The sequence below is a fragment of the Pagrus pagrus genome (assembly GCF_965226575.1).
Source record: "Pagrus pagrus genome assembly, chromosome: 5".
Lineage (NCBI taxonomy): Eukaryota > Metazoa > Chordata > Actinopteri > Spariformes > Sparidae > Pagrus > Pagrus pagrus.
This window is the reverse complement of record NC_140189.1, coordinates 21,593,029-21,617,561: the sequence shown is the minus strand read 5'-3', so window position 1 is coordinate 21,617,561 and position 24,533 is coordinate 21,593,029. Positions and strand designations below refer to the sequence as shown.

General features: G+C 42.4%; 3 protein-coding genes across 5 annotated transcripts; all 3 read right to left on the bottom strand.

Annotated features, from left to right (window-relative positions):
- Window positions 1-467: 467 nt before the first annotated feature.
- Window positions 468-24,533, bottom strand: nsd1a (nuclear receptor binding SET domain protein 1a). Of its 3 annotated transcripts, none has more exons than XM_084353511.1 (24): window positions 24,335-24,533; window positions 15,654-15,846; window positions 14,231-15,072; window positions 13,633-13,774; window positions 13,303-13,475; window positions 11,369-13,220; window positions 11,070-11,185; window positions 9,175-9,406; window positions 8,910-9,013; window positions 8,713-8,772; window positions 8,389-8,610; window positions 8,183-8,275; window positions 7,927-8,050; window positions 7,623-7,820; window positions 6,404-6,583; window positions 5,554-5,710; window positions 5,002-5,207; window positions 4,806-4,918; window positions 4,432-4,701; window positions 4,206-4,322; window positions 2,737-2,878; window positions 2,542-2,648; window positions 2,201-2,405; window positions 468-2,005 (listed from the first exon to the last, which is right to left on the bottom strand). In XM_084353511.1, the coding sequence occupies exons 3-24, from the start codon at window positions 15,053-15,055 to the stop codon at window positions 1,230-1,232; spliced, it is 6,414 nt and encodes a 2,137-aa protein (XP_084209637.1). In that variant the 5' UTR covers window positions 15,056-15,072; window positions 15,654-15,846; window positions 24,335-24,533; the 3' UTR covers window positions 468-1,229. The 3 variants fall into 3 exon arrangements, with proteins under 3 accessions (XP_084209637.1, XP_084209639.1, XP_084209638.1); XM_084353513.1 differs by having other exon boundaries at window positions 9,175-9,403; XM_084353512.1 differs by lacking the exon at window positions 15,654-15,846.
- Window positions 17,118-19,129, bottom strand: LOC311257697 (UPF0461 protein C5orf24 homolog). The gene is made up of 2 exons (XM_084353515.1): window positions 18,888-19,129; window positions 17,118-18,611 (listed from the first exon to the last, which is right to left on the bottom strand). The coding sequence occupies exon 2, from the start codon at window positions 18,606-18,608 to the stop codon at window positions 17,970-17,972; it is 639 nt and encodes a 212-aa protein (XP_084209641.1). The 5' UTR covers window positions 18,609-18,611; window positions 18,888-19,129; the 3' UTR covers window positions 17,118-17,969.
- On the bottom strand, window positions 19,430-22,595 carry atp5po (ATP synthase peripheral stalk subunit OSCP). Its single transcript, XM_084353516.1, has 7 exons — window positions 22,429-22,595; window positions 22,096-22,146; window positions 21,898-22,008; window positions 21,468-21,597; window positions 20,089-20,201; window positions 19,844-19,930; window positions 19,430-19,687 (listed from the first exon to the last, which is right to left on the bottom strand). The coding sequence occupies exons 1-7, from the start codon at window positions 22,453-22,455 to the stop codon at window positions 19,577-19,579; spliced, it is 630 nt and encodes a 209-aa protein (XP_084209642.1). The 5' UTR covers window positions 22,456-22,595; the 3' UTR covers window positions 19,430-19,576.

Below are 24,533 nucleotides of genomic sequence, written 5' to 3'. Positions count from 1 at the left end.
ATAGATAATTACTTCTGTTCTGACCTTACAGATATCATAAATAGAGTACTAGGTATCTACATTTTTGTTATGATTAGTCAAGATTAAATGATTGATGTGGGGTTGGAAAGTTGTAACCAGTGACAACATAATTTCAGACATCTAGAATTACATTTCAGATAACCAACATACAATTTTAAGAAATTTCCACTAGCCAAAATGGTGACAAATCTGGAATGGTTTGTTGATGTGTCAGACATATCCAAAGCCATAGCCAAACTTAGCGTGAAAAATGCAACACAATTTGTAGTGGAAACCTCAGGTAGAAAAATAATCAGGCAGGTAGCACAATGAGCACTGGAAAACTGAATTAAGGAGAAAAAAAATGAGTCTCCCGCTTGCTTATTTATCAAACGTGCCTCAACTCCTTTAGACAACAATTCTTATGCCAGATGTGACTGAAAGGGAAGGAAATACTGGATACCAAGTGAATAAGTACTTAGATTTTATTATCTAACTTAGTGAATGGGACAGCAGTGATGAATGAAAAACAAACGTTAGTTAAATCTGTGATGCATTTTGACTCTTTGAAATGTTATGACGTCACTTTGTTTCTCTGTGTCTCCAATCCTGAGCTCTGACCTACCCGTCTGGAGGAAAGAAGGATGCACTCGTGGAAGGAACGGGCTGATGTCGTAGTGAGAAGAATCACCTAAAGCCTCGATAACTCCAGTGGGTTTATTTTTGCATTCCTCAGAAGCACCAAGCAGGTATTGTTGTGCTTAACTGTAACATAGACCAGTGAGAACACTATTCTGATCACTCTTGTAATTAGAAAGACATGTTTAAGACAGTAACAACAACATAAGATGCCGTTATGAAGACAGTTTGGTCAGGTGTAACTTCTAACCTTTTTCTTATATTCCAAAAGTTAAAAAAAGGCCAAAAAATGTAAACAATGTTGAGAACGAACAAAAGAACATAACAGCACCAGACACAAATAAACATATTGACAGAAGTATAAAGAGATGGACTGAGCCAGTCCTCGAGCCTTAGCACCAGTACACGTCCCCGCTGTCAGTCCAGCAGTCTGGGGATGAGAAGGCAACGCGGTACCAAAGTGAAGGCAGTGTCGCGTTCAGGTAGGTACCAAAATAACAAACTCTCTTAGTCTTTCTCTAACTTTTTTGTCCTTTGAACGTCTACTGAGAGTTTCTGCTGAGTGGTTCTGATGGAACAGATGGACTGAGTCACTTGTCATCGTCCTCCACCCTCCCCCACTCCTCCAAGTCCTCCCCTTCCACCTCTCCATCATCCCCATCTTCGTCCACATAATCACCCCAAGTGTCATATACGTCCCCTCCTTCGTCCTCCTCCTCATCCTCCAGCAGGTCGCCTCCATACACCGGCTCGTCCTCCTCATCTTCCACGATCTCCATCTCCTCCATTTCATCCTCATCCTCCTCTGCTTCTTCTTCATCGTCGTCATCGTCATCATCGTCATCATCATCGTCGTCTTCCACGTCTTCCATCTCCAACCCACACACCTCCCCGTCCTCCACTTCCCCGTCTTCTCTCTCGTCCTTGGAGGAGGTGGGGGTGGAATATGCATTCCCTTCAGTCCTGTCTGCGTGGTAGGACCTGTTGGAGGGGACGAAGCTCGAGGTAGCAGTTTTTGTGTTGATGTAGAGACGGGGAGGCGGTCCCGGCACGGCTGTCGCAGCCTGGCCGGCAGGGGAACTGATTGGGACGGAGCCGGCTCTTCTGGAGTCTGGGACCAGCGTGAGAGGCGTGGCCCCGGGCCTCATGGAGGTCATGCTGGGCACGTATTCACGGATCTCCCCCGGCTCCAGCGGGTCAGGCCCACAGGGGTCGTGTTCGCTGCAGGATAGCTTGCCGTCCAGCTTGGAGATGAAGAGCATGCCTTCACGATGCTCCTTACAGTAAGAGCTGGGGCACATCTCACAGAACGATGCTGCCTCTTTACCGCAGATGTCACACTGGTGCCAGGGACACTCCCATCGCCCTGGAGACAAGAAGAAAATACATCTTGGTAAGTTGATATAAGTAATAAATCAGTTTTGTATAACAACAGCTTCATCATATAAAACTCATCTACGTCCTACTCAAGAATTTTGACTAAATAATGCCCCTTTAGTAGCATAATATGTGCTCTAAGTTGTCCTAACATAAACAGTATCAGCCCTCCACCTCTACTTGCCTGCAGGCCTCTTGGCCAGGTTGAGACAGTCAGCGTGATAAACCTTCGGGCAGCCCGGCTTCTTACAGGACACTATCTGGCCCCCGTCACCACAGCTGAAGCACTCGTCTTCCCTCTCCTTGGTCACTTCTTGCTTGGTCTTCTTCTTCATAGGGACCCTTCTCTTCCCTTCCTTTAGTTTCAGTTTCTCAGCCGGTGGCTGGTTCTGAACAAGGAAAAAGAAAGATTACAAGGTAGCTCTTCTTCAAAGTTGTACAATAAGGCAAGGATAGTCAGCAGATCAACTGAGGGGTAAACCTGTGCTCACGCTGCACTTTTAACTGTCTAACATAGGCGTTTACCTTTGGCCGAACACCCAGGAAACCACTGCAGTTAGGTGCTCCACATTTACAGACAGTTTTCCCATTGCCGAGACACTCCAGGTTGTAGTTGAATTTCAGCTCCACGTCTAAAGTACAAGTTGTATTAGATGTACGCTGCGCTAAACATTCTTACTGTTACATAATACAAAATGAGAATTAGGCCACCACTCAAACCTTTTGGGATGTCTTGTAGAGCAAATAGCCCCACCCTGGTGTCCCCATTCACAGTCCACTTCTGAGTCTCACAGTTTGGCTGACAGCAGTGGTTCATGAAGCGAGCTTGGTTCCCTTTGGGCCCGGCATCAATGATCCGGTCCTGGAGGAACAAAGAACAAACTGGTTTGCACTGAGCATGTGGCCTACATTATGAATACAGTATATTGCCAAGCTGTGTCATATACAGAGTATTGTGATTGTAGTCTTCAGGCTCAGAAAAAGGGGTTGGGTAACTTCAAGAGTACCGATCACATTTTGTCAGTGCTATGTTTAGTGCATCTGTGTGAGAGACTAATTTAGAGTATAAAGAGAAAGAGTGAGAGCGAGACTACGCAACGCCTGCAGCTTTTTACAATTCACAGTGAGTCATGGTGATGGCGAGCCAAAGTCACAGTTGTGGTTACACTTTTCAAAACTCCACAAAGTCAACACTCGCTGCAGTATTTGAAATGCAAAATGCAAAACTGACTACGACAACGTTCTCTGACCCGGGGAATCACCTGCTCAAACACAAAATGTATCTTTTTTACTAGTATGCGCCAACACACAGCCACTGGCTGCATCTGTTATTCCTCATCGACATGCATTTAGTGCACTAAACAGAAATGTGAACATTTTTTTTTAGCATGTCCGAAACCTCCATGTGAAACCAATAGTACATGAATTGCATATGCTATAGAGAAATATTACAGCATACAAGCACTGCGGTGGTGACAACAACATGACAGTCAATGCCAGTGTTTCTTCTACTCTTTGTATAAGGCAGACTAGAGTCTGCAATTGTGTATTGCTGCCCTCTACTGTTCATTATTAGCAGGGTTGTACACATTTTCCATAATCAAATTCAAGCACTTTACAAGCATTTTCAGGGGGCATTATTTTTAGCTTTTCCAGCACCTTTTCAGCTGTATTACATTTATACATACACAGAATTGTGGCAAATTAAGGGAAAAAACAGAAGTGTTTATGTTTCATATTGTGTCACCTCTCTGTGTTTAGACTTGGAATCCTTTACAATGTGGCTGAGCGAATATGAAATAACTTATTATGAATGTAAAGCAGTTACAATTTCAAGCACTCCATCCAAATTCCAAGCACTTTTCAAACCTTTAAAACACAACACTAAAAGTCGAGCGTTATAGAGTTTTAACATAGTCCAGCTGCTCACAGTTCTTTGAAAAGCTTCCTCCCGCGAAGCAAATCAAAGCTGGCACTAAACTGTATTTGCTGACATTTTTGTTATTACAGAGAAAGTTTAGTACAGATAAAGGTAATGTTGACTACCAGTACCAGTAGATCCATGTGGAAGTGACTGAAATGTACCGAATTAAGTGCCGGTACATTAAGTGGCTCCCTCTGCCAAATTAATTTGGTCGGTACCCTTCAAAGTACCCAGTTCAGTATTCAACCCTAATACTCAGAATCACCTTGTCCAGTGTAAGCATGTAGAAGTTACAGATGTCGTTCTCCTGCGCGTGTTTGATTCTGGCTCGACATTCCTCTTCATCGATCACCTCTCCCACATATTCACTCACAAAGGCTCCCTGAGAAACAAGAGACAAAGAATAGGCAAGGTTAATAATCAACACAGAGAGATTCATGTGAGTATTATAGTTGCACACATTTGTCATCAAGTGATTTCTTCTAAAATACCTTCTTGATGTCCGACACAGCACGCAGACCCCAGCCACAGGACAGCGTCCTGTAAATCTCCACAGGTGTGTACTCGCGCTTAGTGAAGGCCTGGTTCTGACAACGCTCCCCAGCCGCACACACCTGAGGGTGGCACTCGTACATCAGCATTCGATTAATGCACTCCGAGTCGACGCCACATGGGTTCTCGTCAGACGCCTTACAGTTACAACGGGGGATCTCTGACAGGTCAGCAGTAATGATCTGCACCTTTCCAACTGGCCGGTTTACCTGAGGGACAAAGACAGAGGTGATGTTTTTACCAGACATCTCAGTGAACTTCTCTTTATGTCAGGCTAGAAAAGCACAGATGAGCATGTGGTGACATGTGATACCCTGATGTGCCTGTACGGCGGAGGTTTCTTGTCGTTCTTTCTGTCCTCCTGAAGCTGCTTCATCTCCTTTTCTGCCTGCAGCTCTTTGAAACGCTCTGCTGCTTCAGTCAGCGCTAAAATGACAAAATTAATAAATTAAGAGGAGCAGGGACATTAGTTTAAGACAAAACCCATGAAAACAATTAATGGTACATACCCTTTTTGTACACTGCATCTGCACCTTTTCCCATTTTCTCTATGTTGTGAGTGTCACCCTCCATGTAGGGGAAGACTCTGGCCTGGTACGTCCACACAAAATCTTTGGAGCCAAAGAATTGCACTGGGAACTCTCCCACCTCGTGTTTCATCCTCAAGATGTTATTTGGGACATCTTTGGCCAGACAGACTTCTGCAGGCCACCACCTAGAGAGTTAGATCAGTTTTCAGAAATGCAAATACGGGTGTGTTAGCTGTGGCTTACAGCTGCGATGCATATGGGGAAGTATAGTCGGGTGATATGGCCTTAAAATAGTACTGGTAAAATAATAGCTTGAATTGCAACAATATCGCAGGGATGACTACTTTACTTTCACAAAATGTTGACACAATGAGACGTTTGATAAATAATCATCAGTAATGTGGATGTAATGACTAAGTGGTAAGTATTGGAACAAGTAAAACAGTCCGATAAGTTCATCACTTTACTGTAATGCAGCCTTTCAAACTGGGAAAAGACAACACTCATGACAAAGCAATGTTGGGCCCTCACCTGTAACGTCCCCATTTAACCCACAGTATGTCTTTAATACGAGGCCTCTTTCCAGCTTTGCAGTCGTTGCAGAACCAGCTGCCCTGAGGCATCTCCATATTCAAACATTCCCGATGGAAAGCAGCAGGACAAGATTCACAGCACAGCAGACTGCCCCCTACAAAATCACAGCAAAACACACAACACACTAATTAGTTGATTGCTTATCTTTTTTTGGTGTTTGATTCGTCCATAAGATGTTTAAAATCATGACAGTTTGCAATCACATGTCAGAGAACAAGGCGATGTCTTAGAATTGCTTATTTTATCTAATTAACAAACAGGGGAAATCAAGCAACTGTACACATCTGAGGCTTAATCAGTAAATAAAAACCAAAAGAATGATATATTATCAAAATTGTTGATTGACAGCTGATCTAGGGTGACTTATCATTTAATAAAGCAGCAACAATGTAGACAATGAAGACAAGACACAAGGAGATAATATCTGTGTTAGTAATGACGGTACCAAACTCAAAACATGCTGTGATGCAACATTTTGACATATTAATTTTAGGTTGCCTGGTGTGAGAGCCCGTGTTTCAGACACAGGTGTGTGTGTGTGTGTGTGTGTGTGTCATTCCACGGATACATTTTCCAAGTGGCAAAACAAACTATTCTCTCCTGAAGAAGAAAGCACAGTGTATTTTCCAAAGCTGCCGCTTTTTATGTTTTTTTATTAACATTTGAAACATGGACACAGCTTGGAAAGGGCTATTAAGATCCAGGTTAACAGGTTCACACTTTTACTGCTATGATCATGCAGGTATTTATAATATATGTTAAACTGGTTTGACGGCACCAGACTTACCTTCAGAGCAGACAAAGCACCAGCTAACATTGATGTGTTCATGGTTCTTGCAGCCCTTGCGGGGAGTGAAATGGTTTGGACAGAGGAAGCTGTTGTTTGCCAGCACCAAGCTGCCTGCTGCCATACAGTTGTCATTGGCATGATAGGCCACAGGGCAGCGTACGCATCGAGCCAACCGACCTACGATAAAAATACAGGGGAGCAGGGACAGATTAATTCATGCACATGTGGACAATTAATTACAGTTTTGTTACAATAACCAGACAACACACTGTGCTCTCAGTGCACTGAATACTTTGTGGAGCGTATTATCAAAAGAGATGCTACCACAAAGCACAAGAGAGCAATCGTATAAATGGGCCAAGTTTAACCAATGCCTAGTCGAATTCAAGTTTACTGAGCCAAAATCCTGCACAGCAAGTATTAAGTGTGCCAGGTCAAAATGCAAAAATCCTACACAACACACACTATTTCAAGGATGTTGTACAAACAAAACATCTCAGGCTACTGGCTCCATTTCTAATGACGCATGAGCAAAGATGCCAAAGAATCATCACCTACAGCTACTCTATTAGTAGGTAAAACATTCACTCAACCAGCCCAAAGCTCCAGAGGGAGAGTCATTCATAAAAGATTAATCATTAATCACCAAAACAAATCCTGATGTCTCAGGTCATGAAACTGAAAGCCTATTAATAATGAGTTTACAATAGTTCAATAAGAATGTCTTATTAGCCGGTAAGCAAAGATTGTGTCAGAGCTTTTGCCAAGTTGATTCAGGAGCATAAAGCACCATATATGACTTTTTACATTTTGTTACATGACAAAACCTTCATTCATTTGGTTAGCTAGTACAGCAGAGTGTCCAAACTAAGCAGTAAACCTTCCTTTTCCAGGGTGACCGCGTGCCCGGTGGCAAACAAAAGTGTATAGTGACAGTCAGGGTTTACAGGAAGCCAATATAAATGCTGATAGTTTCATTATTCTTTATCCATTACATTGTGCAATCATCATTTACTTCATAATAAGAGACTGAAGCAGAAAACTTGCTGGTTTAAGCACACTTAACTGCTTCTATGTATGACAAGTGCTATACAAATGAACTTGCTATGGCCCCTAAGATCTTAGCTCAACAAATCAGAATATGTATGAGGCTGTGAAATCAATATGTATTATACATATTATGAGGTTTAAATCCACAGATAAACCTGGAGCATACCTTTAGAGCAGTTGTTGAGGGGGTTGGTGATGTGGCAGGAAAGACACACATGTAGAGGGCAGCGAAAGCTTTTGTTATGTGGCTGGGTGGCTGAGAAGGCCAGGATACAGTCGGTGTGGTAGAACTTCCCACACAGTGGTATCATGCAGCGCTTCACCCCATTACCAGACTTCTTACACACAAAGCAGATGTGGACACCTGAAAGCAACAGAAAGTATTTCTTAACTCAAGTATGTAAGAGCAAACGTTTCATGATCTGTGACAGATCACTTTCAGCCCTGTGACAGATACAAGGTGTACCTACCAGCGTTGCATTCACGACAGAGGAATTTTCCCTTGGGAGCCGCTGACAGGCCAATACACTGCGGATGAAAGGCTCCATAACAGTGGCCGTCACACACCAGCAGGTCGCCTGTCCTCTCACACACCTGCATAAAAAATACAAGCGAATGCAGAATAAGAAACATGATAATGATGTATCTATAAAAAAAAAAGAAATGATATGTCAGAACAGAAGCCGAGCCATACAAAAGTTTTCACTCTCTGGTCGATGATCTCACCTGACACACATTCTCCTTTAAGGATGTAGCTCCTGTCTTGCCTTTAACATCCACTTGGGAAGAGAGGCTGTCACTCAAACCAACAGACAGCACCTACGGAGATAAAGAAGGGGATACTGTCACTCAAGCACACCGTTACACTCATGAAAGCAAGGCTACAGATTATTTTCCTCTTGGATAGATGACCAATCATTGAACATGCGCACCTCTGGTTTGGGAGTTAGTGTTCCAGTGTGTGCATCCTGTTTCTCCTCAGTGTCGCAGGCCTCCACCTCCGCTTCCTGCTTCGGGGTCTTAGATCCTTGGGGGCTGGGAGGTCTATCTGAAGTGAGGCCCTCGAGTAGATCTTTGCTCTCTGAGTGCTGGGAGTCAGGAGCAGGTGCAGAGGATGTGCTGGGTACAGGCTTCTCCTTCTTCAGAGATCCAACCTATCCAATGTGAGATTTCATCGTGTTTAGGATGGTTAAATGTATTTTTAGCATCACATTGTTTGGTGGGAAATGAGGATAGGAATTGCAACAGTGTAGTACCTGAGTTTTCTTGACTAACACTTTCACCTCTGAAGTAACTCCACTGCATCGCTTTAGCTCCTTGAAAACAAAAAGATTGTGGAGAACAGTCAACATTTCCAATGCTAGTCCAAAACACTAACTGGAATGTTTTGTTTTTCCCTTTCTCAAAGATAGCTGGCTGGTACACTCCCACATAGCCATCGGTCTAAACATACCTTCTTCTTTGTGGGAGCAGCAGTCACTTCTTCTATGGCACATTCCAGCACCCTGTGCGACAGCTTTCTTGGCCTCTTTCTTTCTTGTATTAATAACCCTGTATCTAAAGTAAAAATAACAATGATGCATCATCTATTCAAATATTATTTCAAAATCAAATAATTCAAATATTCTCTACAGCAACATCCGTCTATTTAACATCATACAGCAAGATAGCTTACACTGGAATAAAGAGAGAGAAAAAAGATACTATAACTTATTTACCAGATTCAGGAGGTAGATCAGTTTCTTCTGCTGCCTCTGTGTCATGAGAAGGTTGTGTTGTGGCTGGAGATACGGAGGCTGCAATAGGAGAAAGCTCATCCTGAGATGGACTCTGTTCCAGCTCTGACGGAGCCTCAGTGGGCTCTACAGAAGACGAGGATGAGGTCGAGGCTGAGGTATTTAGTCCTGGTGTTGTGCTGAGATCATGGAGTGCTGTCATCCCTGATGTCTGCTTGTAAACACATGCAAAAGCAACATTGAGTACATCAGATTTCAATTTGAATACACAGGATGAGTTTACCAATGTTTCTATTTGTTTCTACAATGAGAAGTTGTTGAAGGCAATATGAATTTTTGCTAATAATGGTTCTCTATAATCATTTATGACCCACAATAACTATGTGGCAGAGTCTTTCTCTGCAGAAACCCTGCCCTCTGCCTTCAGGTTTGTAATCTGGTCTGTTTGGGACATTTATTCAATTCAATTCAAAATACTTTATTTGTCCCCGGGGGGCAATTAAAGGCACGTGGAGTAGTTGTACACAGACACAAACAAGTCAGCACGTTAAGTACACAGTCAGCACGTTAAGTACGTGTGTGGGTGTGTAGCCCACAGCCAATAACAGTACGCAGGGCTTGATGGCCGCAGGTGGTGAACTGGGCTGTGTTCAAGGTCAAGGTCAAGTTTATTTTTATAGCACATTTAAAAACAACCAGGCTCAAGAATCAACAATACAAATAAAACACAAAACAACAGTATGTGGAGGCAAGATGTCCAGGTCTAACTTAAATTAAAAGCCAGTGAGAAAAGGTAGGTTTGACTTGAAGGTTTCGGTGGTCCGAGCTGTTTTTATTTGCAGAGGCAAAACGCTCGGTCACCTCTACTTTTGAGTTTGGCTCTGGGAACGTTCAGAGCCATCTGACAGGACGACCTCAGAGCTTTAACCGGAGAGTAAATATGTGGAAGCTCACTTAAATAAGAAGGTGCCAAACCATTTAAAACCTTAAAAACAAACAATAAAATCTTTAAATCAATCCTGAGGCGGACAGGAAGCCAGTGGAGTGAGGCTTAAACTGGAGTGATGTGCTCATGTTTTCTGGTCTTGTTTAAAAGCCGAGCAGCAGCATTTTGCACTAGCTGTAATCTATGAAGAGATGATTCAGACCCACATACAGAGAGATGCAGTAATCAAGCCAAGTTGTTACACAGCATGTATGACTGTTTCAAAATCTTTCTGTCAAATACCATTTGACTATGTCAGATAGATAGGGGAATGAAACCGGCTCAAACTGCTGGAAGACAGCTGGGCTCAGAGGTTCAGAAATAGAAGAAATTGATGGAAAACTAAAAACAGAGATTTTCCACTTTCTCCCAGTTTGTCTGCATCTGAGAGAGCGAGTATAGTCATTCAGCCAGGTTCAGGCAACCACGGTCAGGGGACCGTACTTCAAGTGCTATTGAGCCGGGGACGAATGGCCAACTTTGAACGTTGTGTTTACAAACCGCAATAAACAAATCCAGCTCATTCTGCCTTGAAATTAGCAAGAAGACCATAACTGATTGAGTGATGTGCTTATTTGTACAGACATAATCAGAATAGTGTGATTATTATGGTGTTTAATTATACTCTAAAAACATACTCACTTCACATATTACTTCAGAAAGTACAGGGAGATTATTTTTATATTTACAGTGAAGGGCAATTGAGATGGTAGCTGAATCTGGCAGATAGTCTGGGTATTTTAGTGGGTTGTAAAATCTGCCTGAATGTACTGTAAAATGAAGGACTAAGGCAAAAAAGATTTCCACAGAATAAACTTCACATTTACATGAGTTATTACGCTGTGCTTATATTTGTATTGTTGTGAAAGTAAAAGGAAGAGGAACATCTTACCATTTTGGAAGATTCTGAGGCGTGTTTCTTTGATTTCTTTTTTTGGACAAATATTTGTTCGTACGCCTCAGTTGATTCCAGGAGCCTTTTAGTTGGTTTCCGGAGACGTTTGTTCTCTGTAAACGCACATGAAATACATTCACACATTTATTTAATGTTTAAAGTGACCTACAAATGAGGTTGAATCCAGTTGATCAAGAAGACGTCTTAAGTGTCTCATCACAATAACTATACAGTTCTAACACTTTCTCACTCATTTGACCATCTCAGTGGAAAAACATAAGCAGTTTGTGTCTTACCAGCAGCACTGCTTGTCTCTGAGGTGAACGAGTCTTTCTCTGCCTGCTTCTCAACTCCCTGATCAAGATCTGGCGATGCTTTCATGGCGTAAGACCCGTTCATCTCAGCAGAGACCTCGCTTATACTTTCAACCTTATTTTCAGCAGCCTCCTCAGCCAACTGCCAGCGTTTCTTTGGAGCCACTGTGGATCCTGAGTTCTTGTCGAGGTAGCTGGCCGAAGGATCAGCAGCAATGGGAGGACGAGACCGAGGATCAGCCAAGTCTGCGTGACCACTAACAAACTCCCTGCCATAAGCTAAGTCAGCCAGGTCTGAGGAGAGGCCAGGTATGCTGAGTTTCAGTTTGGCAGGTAGTCTTTGTTTTCTACGCTGCTTGTCTGAGGTCCCAATCTGAGAGTGAACAGGAAAGTCTTCACAATGGTAGGTGTCAGCTGTCATGATAGCTTTAGTCCTATTCTTGGGTTTCACTGCTCTGTTTTGGGATGTTGTGGTTTTCCCTGACTGCCCATTCTCTGTTTTGATCCTTTGCGTGAAACCATCACAAGTACCCGTGTTTCCTCGGATAGAAGTAGGAATGACCAGGGGTTCCTCCTTTATCAGGACTGGTGATGGTGGCATAGTCAGGGGTTTACCTTTTTTTTCTCTGGTATCATGTATATCTTTCAGGAGCATCAGGAAGGTACTGAATTTATAATTGGAGTCAGGCCGGAATACCGTCGCCTCAGAATCACTGTTGTCCTCCTTTACTAAAGATTTAAACATTAGTTCCTTGGGATCCTGGAAAGCATCCATTGGTGACAGCGATGAGGACGGGGAGCAAGATGAAGATCGATCTGGCACAATGTTTTCTGTCTTGATCTCAACAGGTTGCACAGTGGATACAGTAGAGCCTAAAAACTTGGGTTTCATCAATGAGCCATTGCGAATTTGTTTCTTGTCAGGCTTCCTTGAGCGCCTTTTTGGAGATCTGTGATTTGTAGAGGATGATGCATTGCTGGGGGATTCCCAGTGTGGAGACAGTTCAGTTCTGATTGGTACATTAGTAGGTGTATTATCAAGACAATCATCAGCGTGGGCATCTGTAGAGATTTGGCTTGTGGCCAGTGCATCATTGAGATCTGTGTCTTCCTCTGCTTTAAGAGCTCTCGTCATCAGACGACTGCTGGCAGGAAGATTCATAGAGTGCTTTACAGTTGAATTGTATGATAATTTATTACAGCTGCCCAAACTCTGTTCACAGTCTGGATCTTTAGATGTCAATTTTTTTGTTAAAATGCTAGGGGATTCACAGGAGTCTTTAGAATGGTTCATTTTTTCAGTAAACTTTGTTTTAGCTTCAGTTGAACCCTGTTCTTTTCTGACCAATCTCTTTACATCCTTTATTGGAGAAATTGCTGTGCGTTTAGGACGATGCAGCATTGGGACTGAATCCAGGTCTGCATAAGGTGAGTCCTTTGGCTCTTCTTTCAGTGCATGAGTTGTAGTATGAAACTGATCCACCACGTTTGTGATGGTTGATGACTCCTTTGATCCGCCAACTATATGGCCAAATATGTCTGACAAACATTTCTTTTTCTTTTTACAAGCTTTGCTCTTATTGGATTGAAATGCAGCAGAGTTTTTGATGAGATGGGGCTCATTTCCATTGGGCGCCACATTGGGTGATGGGGGTCGACCCGGGTCCACAGAGACAGAGGGGGCCTCCTGTGGCTTTTCAGTAGGTAGTGGACTGGGCACACACTCCTCTCCATTGACAAAATTCACGCTCTCAGTATTCCTTCGTCGATCCGGGAGCAGATACTCAGCTTCTGCCACACTGACTTTCCATGCAGTCAGTAAACTTTTAGGTATCTGCCAGGAACAGAAATAACATTTAAAACATTGTTCACATTAAGATCATATCATATTTTTCAAGTCGTTTTAATTAGTTTACCGTATACTTGTAGTCTTTCTCCTTCTGCTTCCCTCTCCGTCTAAGCACAGGTAGCTCTTCAAACTGATGACCTCCTTCAAAAGGAAGAACGGCATTTCCTGGGACCCAGGCACTTTCTACAATCTCCCCAAGTGTCTCCAGGAAATACATTCGACACGGACGGGGACTGGGAACTGTAACAAAATTAAAATAATGCACACAAGTCACAAGTCTAACTCCTTTGGTAGGTGTCACCTGTCAGGTAAAGGTTAAGTTGTTGCGAACAATTTCATTATAAAATCCATTACCAAACCTTCTCATTTTCTCTGCTCTTTATGAATGAAAACTCACCTTTCATCTTAGTGTGGGCCCCCTGGTCTGGGTCACAGGTGATATGGCAGGGCCACCAGGGCCTTCTGTTGAATTTAGCCCACACCAAGTCCCCTTCTATGTATCTCACGGCAGGAAGAGGCTTTTTCTTTGGGCTGTTGGACTAACCAGGACAATTGAAATACTTTAATATGTAATGCAGAAGACAGTGGTACTATATATATTAATAGTTGGTATTAAATCAAAGTTTCTGTTATGACTGAACTGACATTCTGAGTAATAACAACTTCATTGATAAGATCCTTTTTTGTATTATTTAGCATCCCAATCCTGATGTTTTTTATTCATAGCTTAAACCTTTCGCAGACTTTGAATGGCGCAATTAATTTCTGCAAAATCAATAAAATTAGATTTAGGATTGCATTGTTACAGGTCTCGGGTTTGCAGTGGTTAGGTGGTCCAGGAAAAATAAAATAATACTTAAATATCACTTTGATGAATGTTCCTATGTACTGTCTGTTTCAATGGAAATAACATCACCAAGATTAAACAACATCAGCATAACCCAAAGCCTTGGTCGTACAAAGGTTATAAAGTATTCCAGATGTTTCAGACTCACATTAGAGTTGGTCCCAGCCGGTGAAATAAGTCCAGGGTCAACAGGAGAGGTAAGCTCACCATCACTGTCCGATTCCTCACCCAAACTCCATCCATCTCTCATAGTAATTTCTGGCAGTGCACTGGGGCTTAGTGTAGGGTTGAGTTCAGATATAGTTTTGGACATCAGATTAAACACAGTAGGTTTGTATGTTCTTTTATCCGCCCCTGAGCTGCTCGTAGTCTTGCTGTCAGTAACAGTAACAGACTTTGGGGAGTCATGAAAAGGTGCGAGGTCCTCGCTACTACTGTGCTCCTCGTCCTCGTCCTCATCCTTAATGTCACTGGTGTCAAACAGTATGGACTCAAAATGCAGGTTTCCATTGGGGATGGGAGAACAGCACTCCAAGCTGTCAGGACTGTGAGGGGAGAAGCCATTTCTGTTGGCGTCCTGCCGAGTCTCCAAGGGCTCCATGTCATCATTGCCCGGAGAAGGAGGCAGCTGGACTGAAGGCGCCTCAAACTCGTCATCATCACTGATTGGGCTTGCACAGTGCAAGTGGTTCCTAGGATGGAGGTCCCTGTCCAGGTCGGGCCTGTTGACCACAGTGTTCAGGTCCTGCAGCCTCTTCAGCGGGCTGTAGCAGTGAGATCGGTCTGGTTGGTTGTAACCTAGCACAGCTGGCTGTTTGAGGCTAGAGGATGACGGTTGATCTGACCCACGTCTGGCGATGCCACATTGGTTTCCATAGGAAGTGCTCACAAGACCGTTGAGGGGCCTCCGCTCCGGCTGGCCTGAGCCAAACACTGAGCCTACCCTAACAGGAGGTCTGTATGACTGATTCATGTTGTCACGGCTATATCCTGTCAAAAAGAAGAGGCAGGTTAGAAATGTGCCATGTTAGTTTCACATTAACTACAATCTGTGGGAGCTGTTGAGGCTCGAGCACAGTACAGTACAATAAAGCATGCTGACAGACACATAAAAACATTGGGGAAATAGAGCGGCAATCATATCTAGTCCGAGAGAAACCTATGAAGAAGCATACCAGCCATGGACTGTGCGCACACACACACATACACACACATAAGGCGACATTGCATGGCCTCCATACTAGAGGCCGGTCGGACGGCACAAGACAAAACACACAACACGCTCGCTCCTTCCCCACATCTTACCCACAAACTATCAGAAAATAGTCCCGCTTTGTCTGATGGTTCTGGGTCATGACGATCGCTGACTAGTACAGTCAATGGAGGAGCGCTGTGGCTGTAGTAGAGGTGCTGACACCGAGCCATCACAGAAACACAGTGAGTGGCTCACACAAACAAGCTACAGCCACACACCGACATAGGAAGCTACTATTAACTCACAAAAAAAAAAAGGTCTGATCGGCTCTAAGTTCACAACACTATCAACACGTGGAAAACAGCGAAAAACTCACCATTTGGAGGTCGGTCACCGTGAAACCAACAGCGGGTGTTTGACAATGTGGCACCAAGCGAGTATTTTTCTCGGTTTGTGAAAGCGGATCTGCACAATCCCAGCTGCAGCAGCACTAGTAGTAGGCCAAGGCACAGCTCTCATTCTCTTCACTTCATCGCCTCATCAGCGGCGGCCCCCTGAAAAACTGTCACCTAAAATACAAAATAACAAGTAAATCCCCATTACGCTGCAACGCCATACAGCGGCGAAATTCAGTGTGCCATAACCGGTCCCCTAGCAGCCACAGCGGCTTATTTACTACATGATTTTTGCCTGCTGTCGAAGTGCCCCGGTTATGTTAAAACAAGCCCAGACTGCCTGTGTTGGTGAGCAGCAACCAATCGGCACTGCTACCCAACCCCCCGTCTGCAGAGGGCCGTGACACTCACCCTCCTAACACACACACACACACACCCGCGCGCACGCTTGCAAGCACGCACGCACACAAGCATTCGCGCGCGCGCGCGCATGCACATCCAGGTGAAGTTTGCAATAGTCAGTGGTGTAAAATAAACAGCTACGTGACGATAATAATCACAAACGAAATGAATGACCTGTTTTTGGAGAAACATTTCTGCGCGTCTGCTCCATTGTGTCTTAGTTTATCTGTACTGGCTGCTCTAGGCCTTCGTGGCTGTGTGCGGCGGAAAGGGAGACCGAGAGAGGACGAAATGATTGCAATGCGCAAACAGCCACACGGCCTCTCCGGTCAAACCAAACTCCGTGCGCCATGTTGCCTCTCCACAGACTCCTCTGACATGAGGAAACAGGCCGCCAGGCGCTCAGGAAAAGAAGAGAAAGAAGGAGTCGGTGTGGCTGTAAGCGTGCACAAAAAAAGCGGGTTTTGCTCCGATTTTAAAGCCAAGTGGCCGTCCTCCTGTTTGCCCTCACTTTACACCAGGAAGGATTTGGTGCGCGTATTGTAAATCAAACTGATACATATCCACAAGAGAGCACAAAAGGCTCGCTGCGGCGGGCCAGTCCTTGAAGATCAAACAAAGACCGTGCAGTTTTACGCCGACTTGACAGCAGAGGAAACTTACCTCTCTGAGCAGATTGTTTAAACATGCTACCAAGGTGGTTGGCTCATATCTCTAGGTGGTTCATTTCCCTGACCTATCTGGCGAACGATACAGTAGAAACTACAGATGGATTCGATAAGTAACTTATTTATCCAGCCTTACAGATCAGCTGTGTAGCGTTTATATTAAAACATGGCTCTTTATTTGTCTTTAACCAAATCTGATATCACGCTGCGTGAAACCACGTCCAAAAAATAAGACAATAGATTTCAGTACGCCGTTATTTCCATCTAACAAGGGTTAAATAAGGTGTTATTACAAGGTGATCACTATTGTTTGGGGACATGGGCCCCCTTGTGTCCACAGGGAGAATGACATGCTTTCGATTTGACAGGAAATACTTCTGTGGAAAAGACTATTTCTTTTATTTTGGTTTCACATACAGCACACAAGCAATTATTACATATTCCACAAAGCTTTTTTTTTTTCTGTTTCAAGAAGTCATTTTTTTTTTCTTTCTAACGAATAGGAGAACAACATACATGTAAATCTGGAGGTGCTTATTAAGTGAGTTTCGGGGACAAAAACAGGCCGTTACAGTACAGAATCAAAACTATATTCACAAAGTGCAGAAATAAGTGCTCAAAAGAATATTATGCATTGAGTTTTACCAGGTCAAGCTAATTAAAAATGTATCGCTGTGTTCCCATTTTAGGCATGACGCTAGGATAATATCACAAATTAAAACATATATTTAACTGGACAGCACAGAAATGACAGCTACACATCCACATATTTATTCTCAGGAAAAAAGCTGATTTTACTTGGCCGGTTGTACTAAAATGCAGTTTTTATAAATGTAGAAAATGTCACAAGAACCTGGCCATAGAAATATTAAAGCAGAGTAAGAGAATGTCACAATTCAGAGGAACAAAATACTCGAGGGGAATAGAGATTCACTCCCTAGAGAGGTTTGAACCGCAAACTGGTGAATACATTTTGGCCTATATTGATTGGTGTGATTAATTCGTATGCATGCATTTCTGCCAAACTGGAATAACATACTTCTAATTCAGTCATTTATTATGAGAGGGTGAAGACAATGTCAAACACTGTACAATGAAAACTCAGTCAGAGCCGTTTCTACATAATGAAAAGTTCTTTCCTCCAACATTTGAGAGAAATGTGTTCCTCGGCATCCTCTTGCTCATGCACTCAAATGTTTCTCAAACGCTAGAGAGAAAGCAGAAGAACTACTCGCTGGATTCATCCACTTTGCCGCTGGGCTCACAGAGGGGTCTTTTCTCCATCGTGGTGTATGGAAAAGGAGGAACATCACAGCTAGTGAAGTCCAGTTTCTTGGGAACACCGCAGTTGCTAAAGTCAAGCTTCTTGAGCCGGGCTAGACTCTTGATGCTGCCGGGGGGCCTGCCAGGGCTGACCTTATATCCTGCTGCTTTGGTGGTACCAAGGGGCCTCCCCGGGCTAGTTTTGAAACCAGCTGCCCTAGTTGTTCCAAGTGGACGTCCAGTGCTTGTACGGTAACCAGCTGACTTTGTGGTTCCCGATGGCCTCCCTCTCCGCCCTGACTTCGACATGCCCTTCTTCTTCTTAGAGCCATCGGGCCCTGCAGCCTCAGTGCCCCTGATTTTCACCATCTGAGGCTGGAAGTCGTTCTGGGCGTCTTGAAGTTGACATGCCATGACTTTGTGCATGCCCTGTGGCAAAGGGGCTAGGCCGGCAAGGGACAGCTGCAAACCAGAGGTTGTCTGAGAGGGGTAGAATTTGTTGGATTGTGTGCTACATAGATCAAAGTGGCTGGCAGGATGACAGTCCTCTGCCAGTCCACTCATACAATAGTCACTGTTGCTGCTGGTCACTTGATGCATCATTTTCTGTTGGAGTGCAAAGAAATATAAACATTAGGGAGCAACGTGCACACGTGCATGCAGTTAAACACAAACCTAAAGAGGCATTTTAGGAGCTTACTTTTGGTGGAGCAAACAGGCCTTTTAGCGTTGCAACACAAAACACAAGTGATGTCAAGACAAAGCTGAGTCAACTACAGTTGTAGTTTGCAAAAAAAAGATGTCATGCCCAATACTACATGTTTCATGTTTTCCTCCGATAATGCTGAACTATTTTAAGAACGTAAAATGAATAGTTCGTACCTTATTTGTTGGTGGATGATGGGCTGGAAAGGGTTAATGTCGAATCGCATACATTTTCCTTCTCTGGCAGCCACAACATCTTTGTGAAGGCGCTGCACGAACTACGCCCGGGCGTCCATCAGCACCGTCTTGGAGTGAGACTGCGATTTCTGCTGTTTATTTCATGCTCATTTAATCCTTTAAGCAGAGGTTTAGATGAGAGAGGCAGCCATTTTCGCCTGGAAAAAAATTTAATAAAACAGGATGCGCTGACCGCGCATGCGCAGAGGCTTCCAGGAAACGCAGCAGCGGATCACCGTGTCACTCTGTGGTTATGCTAAATTAAGACCATATTAAACAAAGAAGCATCGTAATGGCAAAACGTGGGCCTGTAGATGCGATGTGAACATTATATATTGAAGCTAATCGAGCAGCTACACTTACTACACTGTCTACAGTTTCTCTGCTTAACTGAAGCATGATCATTATCACTAGTCATTGTGAGGAAGTATGAGCATACAGGGTCACAATTACAACACAATCAATAACAACAGAGGCCAGTCTCAATTTTTGTACTTTTTATTAACATCCATATGAACTTAAGCACAGACACTGGATTTATGGAGCATCTGCAGTGCTGGAACAGGTAGCAATATACATTTGTGAGCGTTGGTCGCCTCCAATCTTTTGCAAAATTAAGTCCACAGGACTTAAGTTTCCTTGATGAGCTTGGTCAGCTTCTGGATCTTTGTTTTGGTGGACATGTCCACGTACTTGTCTCCGATACTGACGATCATGCCACCCAGGATTGAAGGATCCGACTGTGAAGAGGACACAACGATTCAAATTATAGATGACTCTCAAAATAACATTACTGCTGGAATTCAACCACCTTCACTTGCATTAAGATGAAATTACACCAACTTCAAAATGGTCATTGGTATGTGTGTGTGTGGGGTCATGCACTGACACTCTACCTTTATTTCCAGCTTGATAGTTTCACCCTTCTGAAGAAAGCCGTTGAGAGCTACTTTCAGCTCAGAAAGGCTAGCTGCATCCAAAGGCTGAAATGGATACACATTAATTGGTTGATTGTACAACATATTTACAGTGAAAATAATGCAATTAACTACTTTAAAGTTCCTGACATGTAATAGGGACCCTTTATATGAGGTGGAAATTCAGCAAAAATACATGTCATTTATGTCCGCCTGTTTCATACCTGAGCAGTAGTGACAGAGCACAGGACCTCTCCACGGTGTGCACTCATCATCTTGCCAAAAGCAGTGATAACATCACCAGTTAGAGTAAGACGACCATTATCAGACAAAACATCTGCAAAACAAAACAAAAAAGGAAAGGTTTGAGCAAGATTCACTTTTTTTGATCCTCTGCATTTCCTACTGTTGCCCTTGAGTTGAGAAAACATTACACGGTTATAGACATTATAGAGTTTGCAGCACTCATATTGTACTACACCATTTTAAAATAAAGATAATGTTTGTGATTTCGCCCAACTGGTCCAGCTATATACATTGTTCACTTATTTGTCAAATTAAGAAACATGCTCCAGAATTTATTTACACCAATATAACACTAATTCTGCTGTGGAAATGCTTTGTGGAGCTTACAACTGGCCAATTGAATAGGTATTTTTATCTACATTATTTATTTGAGGATATGGTTTTACATAACTATATTTCTCCTGCTAAACTGAAAACCTTACATAACGTGATTGATTTGTGCCAACAAATCGTCCAAAAACAAAACTGAAACTGACCTCTACACAGATTGTAAGACCAAAATGCAAAACATTGGTACAATGGTAGCACAGTCACAAGGTCTGACAATCCTGAGCTCCCTATGACCTTCATAGGTCCTTCAGAGGTCACTGGGACCCAAGAAAGTCAGAGAGCGGCAGTATATTTCAATTTGAGAGTGTGCCTATAAACTAAACTATACAAATCGCAGAAGTGTGATATGATATGTAAGGAAGAATATCATTTTTAAAAAAAGTACTGTACTGCTGCAAAGGTACACTGTTCTATATATCTTGTTCTGCAGATGTGAGAAAACATGTCTGTTTGGTACAGACCCCAACAAATATGTCCATCATGATTTCAGTTTTCAATGAAAATTGTAATGCAAAAAAATAAAATAACTCCCACATCTGGTGAATCATATTGAAGTCATAATGTCTGCCAAAATAGTCACAAAATGATTTTTGTTTTGTTTTTTAAAATCGTATCACTCTACTTTACAGTCAGGACAAAAAAATTAAGCAGGAATAGGTTTTAAATATTAAACTGCACAAGATGGTTTTCTTATGCTACTTCCATCTTCTGGTGGACCACTATTCTTCTACTGAAATGGTAAGAAATACTGTGTTACTTCCAATACTTGTAACTGACCTATTAAATAGGCTTTAACTTATTTTGGTTTTATGATGATGTGTATGGACACACTGCACTCACAAATATACCAAACACTCACAGAGCCTACTATGGTCTACTTAGCTATGATTAAGATAATGCCATGTTAACAAACAGACCAAACATGTAGCAGCAATGAGGAAACTTAGCCTGGTCACTGATCACTCACTGATGAGGTTGATGGTCATGGGTGAAACCTTAGCCTTTGTAAGAGCATCACCGAAAGTCTTCTGCTTGATGCTGCGCTTTACATGAGGATTCATTACAATACTGGAAAGCTTGGGGTCCTTGATCAGGGCCTGAAAAACAAAACGGCACACGACAAAGGGCAACTGAATTTATGCACTAGAAGAACGGTAGGTTGAGGTGCAACAGCATGGATTAGCAAAACAGGACAGTGATCAGATCATTAATCCAGTGCTTAATTCCTTAGATACACAGCCATTTATTTTCAGATTTTATGACACCATTTGAATGAATTACCAACAATAATATCTTCATCACTTTGGGATGAAATGTTGAGGAAAACACTGCTTTAATCATCCACTGACCTCTTCATCTTTACACTATAATTAAGTGTATCTATTCTTTTTACTTACAGAGACTTTTCCCAGCTCCTGCTCCACTTGGTCTAGTTTCTTCTGCTTGCTGGCAGCTGAGAACAGAGCGGTGGCATAGCGGCCCTCCACTCCATAGACCTGGATGGGAGGCTAGAAAGACATAAACACACAGAGTAATTAACACTACTTGTGCTACAATCTATGACGTTATGCTTCGTGCAGCATGACGTTATTTACCTTGATCAGCTTTGAGACAGGTCTGATCACAGACGTGCTGAACTGGCGGACCTAGAAAAGTAGAAACATGCATATGAATACAGACAAAACCAGAAGTTAAGCTGATGCACTTCAGGCACGCTCTGTACCATTTACGTTAAAGACAGCTAGCTTCTATGCTAGCACGTTAGCAGTCATTCAAGTGCAACGCTTCGTGTGAATTTGTTGGACATTTAGCTTTACCTCCTGCTCTCCAGAGGGAATAAAACACTGTATACATTTCTTAAGCTGTTAAATGTTCGGTCAGAACTATCATGAAATTATTAAAATCAACAAAATCATTGAATGTCTTACCTGCTGTCCTAGCATGTGTGCTGCCATTTTCTCCTACAGCTGTCCAGAGTAGAGCAAGCGACTGCGCATGTGCATTTGAGAGGAAGGCGACTGGCTGTGGGTGATGTAGTCTTTTTGGTGTAGTGCACTCAGACAACGGATATGTCGGACACACATATGACTTTGACAGGTCGAGAAACGTCTAAATGGACAACCTAAGTGTTTAAAAATCCTGAAAGTGTCTCACGATGTAGTTAAGTGGAAACACACTTCATGAAATCATTGTTTTGTTTTGTTTTTAAAGATAGAGCTAACATATAGGCGTTATTTAAAATAAACATTTATTGAGTTATAGCCAATGGCACCTGTGGCAGATTGCCATCATTTTGAGATACGAATATGCACCATAACCAACTCTTTGTACCAGATACAAATGTTGACAGCTACTTAGACATGTTACAAAATAACAAGCATTAGAAATAACTCTTTCACATAGTTTAAACCCCTTTCAACAGAACTTACTGAGCGGTGTGCTTGAATTTATTGGTGTCTCACCAGACAAATTATAAGCACTGAATAGTCACTCTCCTTTAAACTATCTCTGATGTTGTCTCCATCAACTCCTAAGAACATGTGTGTTAATACTTTCTTTGACTTTCCTCAGTATTGTTACTTTACAGTAAGCTGTTTGGTGCAGGGCAGCACAATGGACATTTTATGATGTCTTTTTTGCTCAGAACATTTGCTGATATATTGGATGAGAGTTGATACTGAAGCGTAATTTTTGTAGTATCTAAAAAACAAAACAAGTAAGGAAAAGAGTAAGGTGGTAATTCTGTGAGTTTGTCAAAATTATCAGTGGTTATATTAATATAAAAAAATACTCATTGTTAAGTTTGAAAGAAAAAAAACAAATAACTTTTAGCAATGGCCATACTTCTGTAATAGGTCGTCCATCCACTTGTCTTCATTTCTAAGCTAACTAACCAGCTTTCAGCCTAGCGTTAATTACAAGGACATCACATTAAAACTGGTTAATTACCTTAGTTAGCGATACTAAGCTAACTCTGATTTGACAGCTACACTGGTTACATGCTGGCATTCCGACATCCCAAAAGTCCGACATACCGCCATGTCACCATTCCGACATACCACTATTCCGACATGCGAACGTCCCAGCATTCCGACAAAGTTTCACCATTATCTGCAACCCATAGCCCTAACCCTAACCCTTTTAAAAGATGTGTCGGAATGGCAAGACATTTAAAAAAGAAATAAATACCACCATTCCGCCCTTAGGAGGCAAAAAATGTCGGAATGATGGGATGTTTCATTAAAGGTTTAAGTGTTACCATTCCGACAATTAGGGCCTAATGTCGGAATGGTGTTATGTCGGAATGGCGGTTGCCTCCCAGCTAGACTTACTACTTAGCTCTAATAGACAGCCGTTTTAGCTTCCGAAATTAGCTACACTTTATTAGCTAGCATATGGTTTTCCATTAGCAAATATTATAGCTAACCAAGCTTTAAAACTGCCATTTTAGAGTTGGTTTTAGGTGCAATAATTGGCTACACTTTAATAGCAAATGTTTTCCACCAGCATATCAACTGCCACATACAAAATGTAAATAATAGGCAAATATTAAAGTCCACTATTGCTAACTAACTAGCTATATAACTAGCATTAATTACCTAAGTTAGCACTCTGATTTGACAGCTTAGCTCACTAGCTAACCCAGCTTTAAACGGCTGTATTAGAGTTGGTTTTAGGCACAATAATTAGCTACACATTAATAGCTTATGGTTTTCCATGAGCCCCAAAACTGCCACCCACAAAATGTAAAAAGGCACACACAATTTTAACATATTTTACACCTCTGTGATATATTATCTGACCCATCATTTATTATGTTAAGATGTTACTCACCGACTAACTAGTTAACTAACTAACCCTTCAATGTGTTGTTTTATTTGTGGCGTTGCTGTTCAACCGTTGGTCCTAACTGTTCCCGGTTTCTTCCAGCAGAGGGCGGAATAACCAGCAATTTCACTTTTTTTTTTAAATAACCAACATTCAGAAAACACGCAAACAACCTCAAATAAGATAAATACAACTTAAAAAACGT

Coding starts and splice junctions, on each gene's coding strand:
- nsd1a (XM_084353511.1), bottom strand. CDS start 15,055: ATGAATCAGTCATACAGACCTCCTGTTAGGGTAGGCTCAGTGTTTGGC. Junction 8,276..8,388: donor CACTAACTCCCAAACCAGAG/GTGCGCATGTTC, acceptor TTATCTCCGTAG/GTGCTGTCTGTTGGTTTGAG. Junction 2,649..2,736: donor TCTACAAGACATCCCAAAAG/GTTTGAGTGGTG, acceptor CTTGTACTTTAG/ACGTGGAGCTGAAATTCAAC.
- LOC311257697 (XM_084353515.1), bottom strand. CDS start 18,608: ATGATGCATCAAGTGACCAGCAGCAACAGTGACTATTGTATGAGTGGA.
- atp5po (XM_084353516.1), bottom strand. CDS start 22,455: ATGGCAGCACACATGCTAGGACAGCAG. Junction 22,147..22,428: donor CACACATGCTAGGACAGCAG/GTAAGACATTCA, acceptor CTACTTTTCTAG/GTCCGCCAGTTCAGCACGTC. Junction 22,009..22,095: donor CTGTCTCAAAGCTGATCAAG/GTAAATAACGTC, acceptor ATGTCTTTCTAG/CCTCCCATCCAGGTCTATGG.